The 11,047-nt window shown below is 54.9% G+C and overlaps 1 protein-coding gene across 8 annotated transcripts; it reads left to right on the forward strand.

The window, feature by feature from the left end:
• The first annotated feature begins 1,721 nt into the window (after positions 1–1,721).
• On the forward strand, positions 1,722–11,037 carry FBXO6 (F-box protein 6). 8 transcript variants are annotated; one of them, XM_032300401.1, is made up of 7 exons: positions 1,722–1,954; positions 2,660–2,661; positions 5,519–5,807; positions 8,413–8,539; positions 9,073–9,168; positions 10,305–10,440; positions 10,643–11,037. In XM_032300401.1, the coding sequence occupies exons 3-7, from the start codon at positions 5,522–5,524 to the stop codon at positions 10,874–10,876; spliced, it is 879 nt and encodes a 292-aa protein (XP_032156292.1). In that variant the 5' UTR covers positions 1,722–1,954; positions 2,660–2,661; positions 5,519–5,521; the 3' UTR covers positions 10,877–11,037. The 8 variants fall into 8 exon arrangements, with proteins under 8 accessions (XP_032156292.1, XP_032156296.1, XP_032156291.1 ...); XM_032300400.1 differs by lacking the exon at positions 2,660–2,661 and adding an exon at positions 4,480–4,581 and having other exon boundaries at positions 1,822–1,954; XM_032300406.1 differs by lacking the exon at positions 2,660–2,661 and adding an exon at positions 4,480–4,581 and having other exon boundaries at positions 1,823–1,954; positions 5,647–5,807.
• The last annotated feature ends 10 nt before the right edge of the window (positions 11,038–11,047 follow it).

Consider the following 11,047-nt stretch of genomic DNA (forward strand, 5'->3'; position numbering starts at 1 on the left):
GTGGTCCTGCCTGGACCTGCAGATGGTACAATGGTGTGGCTTCTGTCTAAGGGACAAAGGGGTTGACATTTCAGGAACCAGGCCATAACAGAAGCAGGTTCATGGGACAGACCCCTCAGTGCGCTGCAAGTGTCTCACCTGGTAGCCATCCAGTCCTGCTGGCTTCCTCTGGAGGCCCAGCCACAGGCTGGGGTTGGGATTGGGTGGACATCTCCGGGCAGCCTTTGAGTCCACCTCGTGCCAGACCAGCAGTGCCACCCAGACACTGCCTCCTGGTGTGACTCTCCCAAGAGCTTTACTTTATGTTGGATGAAGCTGAAGCATTTAGAATGGTGCCTGACACACAGTAGGTGCTTGATATGGTTAAGCTTTATGTTCCCACCCAAATTTTACCTTGAATGGTAATTTCAGGTGTTTAGGGAGATACCTGGTGGGAAGTGATTGGATTATGGGGGTGGGTTTTCCCCATGATGTTCTCATGATAGTGACTGAGTTCTCACGAAATCTGATGGCTTTACACGTGCCGGTTTCCCCGGCTCCTTCCTGCCGCCATGCGAAGAAGGTCATTGCCTCCCCTTCACCTTCCACCATGATTGTAAGTTTCTTGAGGCTTCCCCAGCCATGTGGAACTGTGTCAATTAAACCTCTTTCCTTTATAAATTACCCAGTCTCAGGTATTTCCATATGTTAGTGTGAACATGGACTAATACTGGTCTCAATAAGTACTCCTTACATTTAGTCATCTCAATCAAGGGTGAGCTAGATAAGGGCCAGGGTGGGGTCACCACCCACCAGCCCATGGCAAACTGCAAAAGGACAGCCTTCCACGGAGAAGATGCAGCCCTGACTGCAATTAATTCAGCCTGGGCCAGTCCCCTTGTGCAGTGCACAGCCTGCACAACCTGTGGTGGTTGCCTGAACAAGGTGCTTGCTAAATATTTGTTGACTGTTGGAAGAAATTCATGAACTTAATCCTTTTTGAGACAAGGTCTCGCTTTGTCGCCCAAGCAACAAGGAGTGCAGTAGTGCAGTCTCGGCTCACTGCAGCCTCCCAGGTTCAAGCGATTCTCCCACCTCAGCCTCCGGAGTGGCTGGGATTATAGACATGTGCCACCCGGCCCTGCTAATTTTTTTTTTTTGAAACAGAGTCTTACTCTGTCCCCAGGCGCCAGGCTGCAGTGCAGTGGCGCAACCTCGGCTCACTGCAACCTCCGCCTCCCGGGTTCAAGCAATTCTGCTGCCTCAGCCTCCCGAGTAGTTGGGACTACAGGCGTGAGCCACGACGCCCAGCTAATTTTTTTTTTTTTTTTTTTGAGACGGAGTTTCACTCTTGTTACCCAGGCTGGAGTGCAATGGCGCGATCTCGGCTCACCGCAACCTGCGCCTCCTGGGTTCAGGCAATTCTCCTGCCTCAGCCTCCTGAGTAGCTGAGATTACAGGCACGCACCACCATGCCCAGCTAATGTTTTGTATTTTTAGTAGAGACGGGGTTTCACCATGTTGACCAGGATGGTCTCGGTCTCTTGACCTCGTGATCCACCCGCCTCGGCCTCCCAAAGTGCTGGGATTACAGGCTTGAGCCACCGCGCCCGGCCTTAATTTTTTTGTATTGTTTCACCATGTTGGCCAGGATGGTCTCGAACTCCTGACCTCAAGCGATCCACCCGAGAGTCACCACGCCCGGTCCCTCAGGGTTTTTGTTTGTTTGTTTGTTTGTTTGTTTTTACCTGTGACGCCTACGGAGGTGACGCCCTAGAGAAGGAAGGAGCCCTCTGGAGCCCAGTGCTCAGCTCCCGCCTCCAGGGAGGGTCAGGGGAGCGGCCGTACGGTCCGGGGACTTGCCCTGAGGAGGAAGCGGGTGCCGTTGCTGAGCCGCCCGCCGCCTGGAGCGGGAGGCTGAGCTTCAGGACACGCAGGCCGGCCGCCGCCAGGGCCCAAACCCCGGGGACCCCAGGTTCGTCTTCCCGCGGCGAGGGTGCGGGGCGGGGCCTGGCCGGGCGGGGTCCGGGACTCGGGTGGGGACCCAGCGCAGCACTTGACGCAACTACACCGAGACCGAGGCCTTACGCTCGGGCCGACCCGGAGCTCCGCCGCTGTGCCCGAGTCGGGGGCTGGGGTCGCCGGCACCGGGGCGTTCACGCAGCACGTGGGTGCTGGTCCGCGCGGCTGGGGGGGGGCGGGGCGCGTGAGCCCGGACTGGGGGCCTGGCTCCGGGGCCACCCAGCCGGAAGCTCTGCAGCTGCGGCCTTCCCAGTCACATCCCGAGGCCGGCGCCGTGTTCCGAGAAAGGTCAGGGGGACCTCCAGGCTCCCACGCGCCTGCGAAATCCGCCGCCTGCCTTCCCTCGGCCGCAGTTTCTGTTTCTGAGAAACCGGTGAAGTAAGAGCGCCCCGAGGGCTTGCTGGGAGGGTGGGCGCGGAGAAGGCGAGCACGGGACTCCAGGCCAGGCACTTGGGGACCCCAGTCGGTGTGAGGGGACTTCCTAGGGTTGGCATGGACTTCCCCACCACAAAATGCCCCGGGCGGGGGCGCAAGAAAATGCCGATTGAGCCAGAGACCAGACTTCGGTCACCACGGTGGAAAGCCATTGGTGCCTTGACACCTCCGGCTTGGAGCCCAGTGGCTTTTATTTGATCTACAGTCTAGACAGTGCCTTTAGAAGTTGCCAGCATTTACCTATTTTCTTTATATTTTTTAGGCAGAGTCTTGCCCTGTCACCCAGGCTGGAGTGCAGTGGCCTGATGAGGGTTCACTGCAGCCTTGACTTCCTGGTCTCAAGCAATCCTCCTACCTCAGCCTCCTGAGTAGCTGAGACCACAGGCTCAGGCCACGAGGCCTAGCTGATTTTTTTTTCTTTTTCCTTTTTTTTTTTTTGAGACAGAGTCTTGCTCTGTCACCAAGGCTGGAGTGCAGTGGCACGATCTCAGCTCACTCCAACCTCTGCTTCTGGGGTTTAAGCGTTTCTCCTGCCTCAGCCTCCTGAGTGGCTGGAAATACAGGCGCCCACCACCATGTCTGGCTAATTTTTGTATTTTTAGTAGAGACTGGGTTTCGCCATATTGGCCAGGCTGGTCTCGAACTCATGACCTTGTGATCCATCTGCCTCAGTCTCCCAAGGTGCTGGGATTACAGGCATGAGCCATTGCAGCACCTGGCCTAATTTCTTTTTTTCCAGTTTTAAAAGCTTACAGTTACTTCTCAACACTTAGAAGACTTGACCACATGGGGTTTTTTTCCATCAAAACATTTTTTTTCTTTTTTTTCTTTTTTTGAGGCGGTCTTGCTCTGTTGCCCAGGAGTGCCATGGCCCAGTCATGGCTCACAGGCTAGCGGGCTCCTTCCTTCCCTAGCGTGTGACCTCAGCAGACCTCATGGACTCTAAGGTAAAAAACCTCTGAGGAGCCAGGTCTGGTGGCTCACACCTGTGGGCCACTGCAGCCTTGACCTCCTGGGCTCAGGAGATCCTCACACCATAGCCTCCCAAGTAGCTGGGACCACAGGTGCTCACCACTATGCCCGGCTAATTTTTTCACTATTTATAGAGACAGGAACTCCCTGAACTGCCAAGGTTGCAAAGCATTTTTCACGAGACACAAGTACCTCACCTGTTTTCTCTGCCATGCTAAAGTGTTCCTCCGTGACCAGGAGCCAGCATGCACCCACCCTCCTGTTTTCTGGGATGGGAGCTCTAAGAAGACTATGAACTGTGGCTTTAGCCAAGCCTCTATGGAAAATCAGAAGAGGTCAGTAAAAGGCTGGGTATGGTGGCTCACGCCTGTAATCCCTACACTTTGGAAGGCCAAGGTGGGTGGATCAGCTGAGGTCAGGAGTTCAAGACCAGCCTGGCCAACATGGTGAAACCTGTCTCTACTAAAAATACAAAAATTAGCTGGGCATGGTGGCAGGTGCATGTAATTGCACCTACTTGGGAGGCTGAGGCAGGAGAATCACTTGAACCCAGGAGGCGGAGGCTGCACTGAGCTGAGATCGCACCATTACACTCCAGCCTAGTGACAAAAGCAAAACTCTGTCTCAAAAAAAAAAGAGGCCAGCAAGTTTCTGTTTTTCTGCTTGTAGGTGGAAAACATTCTCTCCTCATGCATAAGCAAAGGAGGCCCACCTGGGTGACAGTGCAGCGCCCTGGCTGCTGGCCCGCCCCCACCTACCTGGGGTAAATGCCTGGGATCCCGTTAGGGGACTAACCAGGTGCTCCCAGGTAAGATTCAGGCCAGGGCCGTGGCACTACCTGAAGTTTTCCAGAACCCTTGTACAGTACAGAGGCAGAGGGAGGACAGTGTTGCGGGCAGGTTTGTGCTGGCAGCAATGCTGACCGAAGCTCTGTGCTCCACGTGGTCCTCCTGGCCCTTCCGGGTCTGGACAGTTACCCGCTCCTTTTCACAGCTTCCCAGCTAGTCAGTGCAGGCCAGGATTCGAACCTAGGTAGTCTTCTCAGGCACCCTTCATCCGTTTGTTTTCCAGCAATCTCCAAGTGGACTCTGTCCTGACACCCAAAGCAGCCCAGTTGGGTGCTGTGGGGGCTTCCCATTGGGTTGTTTTATCACATCCGACTTGCAGGCAAAAGTGAGCTTCTGGGGAGAGGGCGGTGGTTTCTCAGCACTAGCCTACCACTGAATGAACATTAATGAGTCTGGGATATAAAAATGGTTTTATATTCTGGCCGGGTGCGGTGGCTCACTCCTGTAATCCCAGCACTTTGGGAGGCCAAGGTAGGCAGATCACGAGGTCAGGAGATCAAGACCATCCTGGCTAACACGGTGAAACTCGTCTCTTCTAAAAATGCAAAAAATGAGCCAGGCATGGTGGTACACATGTGTAGTCCAGCTACCGAGGAGGCTGAGGCAGGAGAATCGCTTGAACCTGGGAGGCCAAGGTTGCAGTGAGACAAGATCGAGCCACTGTACTCCAGCCTGGGTAACAGAGCGAGACTCCATCTCAAAAAAAAAAAGATTTAATATTCTAACAGTGAATCCAGAGCATTAAAATAACAACAATCACCAAACCCTCACAGAACTTGCAGACAAGTGTGGCCTCCACAAAATCTTAGTCCGCCCAGCCCACTGGCTTTCAAATTAAGCTATCTTTTTTAACTGGGGAAGGGCCTTTTAAAAAATGTGTCTCTAAAGACTTTAGTATTTTTCTTGCACTCTTCTGAATGTGTGTCCCATGACTACTCTTTCCATTGAGGGCCTGCTGTTCACTGGAAGGACCCTCAGCCTCAGAAATACTCTTTTGTGGGGTTTTGGTTTTGTGTTTTTGAGCCAGGGTCTTGGTCAGTTGCCCAGGCAGGAGTGCAATGGCATGATCATAGCTCACTGCAGCCTTGAACTCCCAGGCTCAAGAGATCCTCTACCTCAGCCTCCCAAGTAGCTGGGACTCCAGGAGTGCGCCACCATACCTGTCTAATGCAGGGTTAGAGAGGATACCCTGGCCTGGTTCCCTGGGTGCCTGAGGGCCCACCTCCCTGATCAGGCTCGTAACCGCTACTGCTCCCCCATAGGCCATGGATGCTTCCGAGCCCACCACAGCCCTGGCCAGCATTAATGAGCTGCCGGAGAACATCCTGCTGGAGCTGTTCCTGCACGTGCCCGCCCGCCAGCTGCTGCTGAACTGCCGCCCTGTCTGCAGCCTCTGGCGGGACCTCATTGACCTCATGATCCTCTGGAAGCGCAAGTGTCTGCGAGACGGCTTCATCACCAAGGACTGGGACCAGCCCGTGGAGGACTGGAAGATCTGCTACTTCCTAAGGAGCCTGCAGAGGAACCTCCTGCGCAACCCGTGCGCCGAAGGTGCCATGGGGGCGGGGTGGAGGCTCCTTCCCATCGTCGGGCCTTGGCACTTGCAATTCCCACACTACCTGGAATGTTCTCTAACCCTAAACACCCACCTCCTTCCCTTGGTTCCTTCTCATTTTCAGGTCTCAATTCAGAGACCTGCCCTGTCCCCCCAATCTAAAAACAGCACTCCCACCTCTAGCATAGCACCCCCATTTCATGCCCTGTAACATTTTTCAGCAGTTGCGGTGGCTCACGCCTGTAATCCTAGCACGTTGGGAGGCTGAGGTGGGTGGAGTACTTGAGGTCAGGCATTTGAGACCAGCCAGGCCAACATGGTGAAACCCTACCTCTACAAAAATACGAAAAAATTAGCCAGGCATGATGGCAGGCACCTGCAATCTCAGCTCCTTGGGAGGCTGAGGCAAGAGAATCACTTGAACCTGGGAGGTGGAGGTTGCAGTGAGCCAAGGTTGTGCCACTGCACCCCAGCCTGGGCAACAGAGCAAGACCCTGTCTCTAAAAAAATAATTAAAAAATAAAACATATAGGCAAGGTACAGTGGCTGACACCTGTAATCCCAGCACTTTGGAAGGCCAAGGTGGGCAGATCACTTGAGGTCAGGAGTTTGAGACCAGCTTGGCCAACATGGTAAAACCCATCTTTACTAAGAATACAAAAATTAGCCGGGCATGGTGGTAGGTGCCTCCCAACTACTTGGGAGGCTGAGGCAGGAGCACCGCTTGAACCTGGGAGGTGGAGGTTGCAGTGAGCTGAGATCACACCACTGCACTCCAGCCTAGGTGACGGAGCGAGACTCTATCTTTAAAAAAAAAAAAGGATCCTGGGAGATGCCAAGACAATCAGGGTGGACTCCACTGTATAAATGAGGAGCTTTGGTTCCAACATGAGTGACTTCCCCAAAGAGGTACAACTGCCCACCTTCCACGGTTTGGTCCTGACAGATAAAGGCCTCAAACTGTCCCTGCCCCAAATCCCAGAGCCCCATAGGCAGTACCCCACTCAGTCCCTCTGCCTGCTCCAGATTCCACTCAAAGCTGCCAGGCTAAGCTGCTCACTCTGCGTAACCCCACCTGACAGAGCTAGCCTTGCAGCCTGCCCTGCCCGGAGCCGAAGTGCTCAGTCAAGCCCTGCCGGTTCACACCAGCCTAGCTCCTGGATTTCTGTATTACTCTCCTGGCTCTCTACTGGGGACTTGAGAGCACCTGGAGAATAGCGGGCTCCTGGAGCGGGAGCAAGCGAACCATTTGAAAAGTGCCCGGGTGATTGCCTGGGCAGCCCCGGTAGAGAAGCACCATTGTTTTCTAAGGTTCTCTAAGTCCACTGTGAAGAAGGTGACTGCTCCCCTGAACCTATGGAGCCCACCTAATGGAGGTTCACCCATGAATGTTACCACAGCACCAGCGCAGAGGGCACCTGCTCCTCCACTTAGCACTCTTGCCCTGGGCAGAGGCCGTTCAAGCCCTGTGGAAATCTCAGGTTCCCATGACCCGACGACAAACCCACAAACCCATCCTCTAGGGCCTCCAGTCTCAGTTATGTAGTTAATCAAGGGCCTCACCCATCTGGGGGTGCCATCGGGGTCAAGTAAGCAGCCTGTGTTGGGATGAATGCATGTTAGCCTTTTTAAAATCTTTTACTTATAAAAAAAGACAGGACCTTGCTATGTTCCCCAGGCTGGTCTTGAACTCCTGGGTTCAAGTGATCCACCTGCCTTGGCCTCCCAAAGTGCTGGGATTACAGGCGTGAGCCCCTGTGCCCGACCTCACATTAGTCTTTGAGACAGTACTTTCACAGGCCCCTTGTAACTTAATTTTTTGAGAACTGATACTTGGGTACTTTCCAGAGTTCCACTGCAATGCGGATGTGAGGAAGAGTTTGCATTCTTTTTTTTTTTTTTTTTTTTGAGACGGAGTCTCGCTCTGTCGCCAGGTTGGAATGCAGTGGCGCGATCTCAGCTCACTGCAACCTCCACCTCCCAGATTCAAACAATTCTCTTGCCTCAACCTCCCGAGTAGCTGGGACTACAGGTACGTGCCACCACACCCAGCTAATTTTTGAATTTTTTTTTTTTCCTTTTAGTAGAGACGAGGTTTCATCATGTTGGTCAGAATGGTCTCGATCTCTTGACCTCATGATCCGCCCACCTCGCCTTCCCAAAGTGCTGGGACTCCAGGCGTGAGCTACTACACCCAGCCAAGTAACACATTCTTTTCTCGAGCTTTGTGTTAGGAGTGAGGCTAGTTTGGGACTGAGTGGGACAGAGTATCCCTTCCAAGGGACTTGGAGGCTGCCCAGTTGTGTCAGATCAGAGCTGATATGGTGAGGACAGGTGGGAATGTGTTAGAGGGGTGCTTTGTAGGGGTGCTGCAAGGTGCAGTTGGGGTACACTTGGGCTGGTGGGGCACTGACCTTGGCTACACAATGCCCTTGAGAAGGAACATGCTGGTTAACCCTTTGGTGTCCACAGCCCCAGAGACTTGAGCATGAGGAAGTCTTGCCTCCCAAGAAGGTCACTAATGCCAACCACCCTCCTTCCCACCCTCCCAGTACCAGATGGGGAGGTAAGGGGTCTCACCTCCACTTCTGTTCCTCCTAGAGGGTATGTTAGCTTGGCAAATCGATACCGAAGGTGGCAACTACTGGAAGGTGGAGAGCCTCCCTGGAGCCCACGGGACAGATTTTCCTGACCCCAAAGTCAAGAAGTATTTTGTCACATCCTATGAGTAAGGCAAACTGAACCTACCAGGCTTGCGTGGAGGGGACAGTCAGGACACCTTTGCCAAGTCTCAGGCAAAGTCTTTCGAAGGGAAGCCCTCTGTGAAGCTCAAGGGAGGTGGCCCAGAGTCACTGCTTCCTGGAGTAACTCAGTGACTTTGTTCATGGGCAGTGGGGGTGGGGATCACTGAAGCAAGCCAGGAGTCCATGGGGTGGTTAAGATAAGCCAGGGCTGTCTACAGCTGTCCGTCCCTAAGCCAGGAACTTGAGTTTACAAGAGTGCCCTGGAACATTGGGCTATTGGACTGGGATCAGATGCCGCCCAGGCACAAGTGGGTCAAACTCCCTCCTTAGGTTTCTCATGGGCCTGCACTGGGGTAGGAGCCAGAGTCAGCCCCAGCCAGTGCCTGTCCTGCAGCAGCCAAGGGATACCCAAGGTCCCCAGACCACCTCCCTGCATTCACAGGGCTGCCGAGGATTGGGTGAGGGAGGGCCATGCAGAGCACACCCAGGCACAAAAGCCCCCCACTCTGCTCCCCAGGATGTGCCTCAAGTCCCAGCTGGTGGACCTTGTAGCCAACGGCTACTGGAAGGAGCTACTGGACACAGTCAGGCCAGACATCATGGTTAGGGACTGGTGAGTAGCACCCAGGGCCTGTGTTCCCACACTCTACAGCCTCCTCTTACTGCCAGGCTGGGTGAGACAACCTGTAGCAAGTGCCCACTGTGCCCAGCAGTGTCCTAGAGCCAGGTAGCCCCGGCCTGTCCCCACTCTGCACCCAGACCCAGCATGTGTTCACCCAGCAGCACCTCCTGGCCTCCCCACCACCCTGTGACATGCCCAGCAGGACACAGTAGCCCCAGTGTGCAGATGCGGAGACTGTGGCCCCCAGGTGCGTTGTTACTGACAGGCACTTTTTTTTTTTTTTTTGAGATGGAATTACTCTGTCACCCAGGCTGGAGTGCAGTGGTATGATCTCAGCTCATTGCAACCTCCATTTCCCAGATTCAAGCGATTCTCCTGCCTCAGCCTCCCAAGTACCTGGGATTACAGGCACCCGCCACCATGCCCAGCTATTTTTAAAAATATGTCTAGTAGAGACAGGGTTTCACCATGTTGGCCAGGCTGGTTTCAAATTCCTGACCTCAAGTGATCTGCCTACCTTGGCCAGCCCTCTCTGGACCGGGTGGAAACCCCCAGACCCCCTGGCCTACCTGCCTCCCCTCCCCTTTCCCTATTCATCCCTTTTTGAGCTCCTACTCTGTGCACAGAACTGTGCAAGGTTCTGGCCTGGCCAGTGGCAGAAGCAGGACCCCAGTTCTAGGCAGGCCTCAGGGCCACCACGCTGAGGATAACGGGGTGAGGCTGGAGGGGTGGCTGGGCTGAGCAGAGGGTGAGCTCTGTGCCAGTCCCATCACACAGGCCATCCCCTTGACTCTCCCAGAGTCCACGGTCCACTGTAAATGCAGGTGACATGACTTGGACAGAGCTGGCCTCTTGGAGGGTCTTTTGCTTTTTGAGGTCACATCTTTAGTAGGATGCCCAAAAGAGTCCCTTATCTCAGATGGGGTAACTGAGGCCAGCATGGACAGGCTGCTCCCCGAGGGCCACAGCGGGGCATAGGGAGCGCTGAAGCCAGTTGTGCCTTGCAAGCAGAGCAGTGTTGGCCGATGGGAAATAAAGCTCCAAGCTCCAATGTGTAGGTCCCACCTGCCCCTACTCCTGGGGCAGCCCTCGATGGCTCGGATGCAGGGCTCTCACCCCCCCACCAGGTTTGCCGCCAGAGCCGACTGTGGCTGCACCTACCAACTCAAGGTGTACCTGGCCTCGGCTGACTACTTCGTGTTGGCTTCCTTCGAGCCCGAACCTGTGACCATTGAACAGTGGAACGATGCCGCATGGAGAGAGGTGAGGCCTCACCCCCTTGCTCTCCACCCACTCCTCCCAGGGCCAGGATGCCAGGAAGCAAGGGGCAGCCTCAGGGCCCAGGGAGCCCCTGCTCTCTGGCCTGGAGCTGTTGCCTTCCAGCCTGGGCAGCTCCCTTAGAGAACCTGGCTCCTGCCATCCCTTCCCCCACCCCGGTGGTCACTTCCTCCCCTCCTCCCTGCAGGTCTCCCACACCTTCTCGGACTACCCTCCAGGCGTCCGCTACATCCTCTTCCGGCACGGGGGCCAGGACACCCAGTACTGGGCAGGCTGGTACGGGCCCCGAGTCACCAACAGCAGCATCGTCATCAGCCACAAGATGACCAGGAACGCGGCCTCCTCCGAGGCTCAGCCTGGGCAGAAGCACAGGCAGGAGGAGGCTGCCCAATCGCCCTACAAAGTTGTTCTCCCAATCTGACAGCCATCCATCCTGTGTCCGGGTCAGCCAGAGGTTGGGGTGGGCAGTGAAGTCCCTGTACCAGGGGCTTCTGCCCCCGGTTCAACCCTACCAGCTTGTGGAAACTTAATGTACTGTCACATAGCTCTGACGTTTTGTTGTAATGAATGTTTTCAGTAAAACCAGCCTGGG

The sequence above is a fragment of the Sapajus apella genome, unplaced genomic scaffold (assembly GCF_009761245.1).
Source record: "Sapajus apella isolate SASKATOON/1434 unplaced genomic scaffold, GSC_monkey_1.0 scaffold43, whole genome shotgun sequence".
Classification (NCBI taxonomy): Eukaryota; Metazoa; Chordata; class Mammalia; order Primates; family Cebidae; genus Sapajus; species Sapajus apella.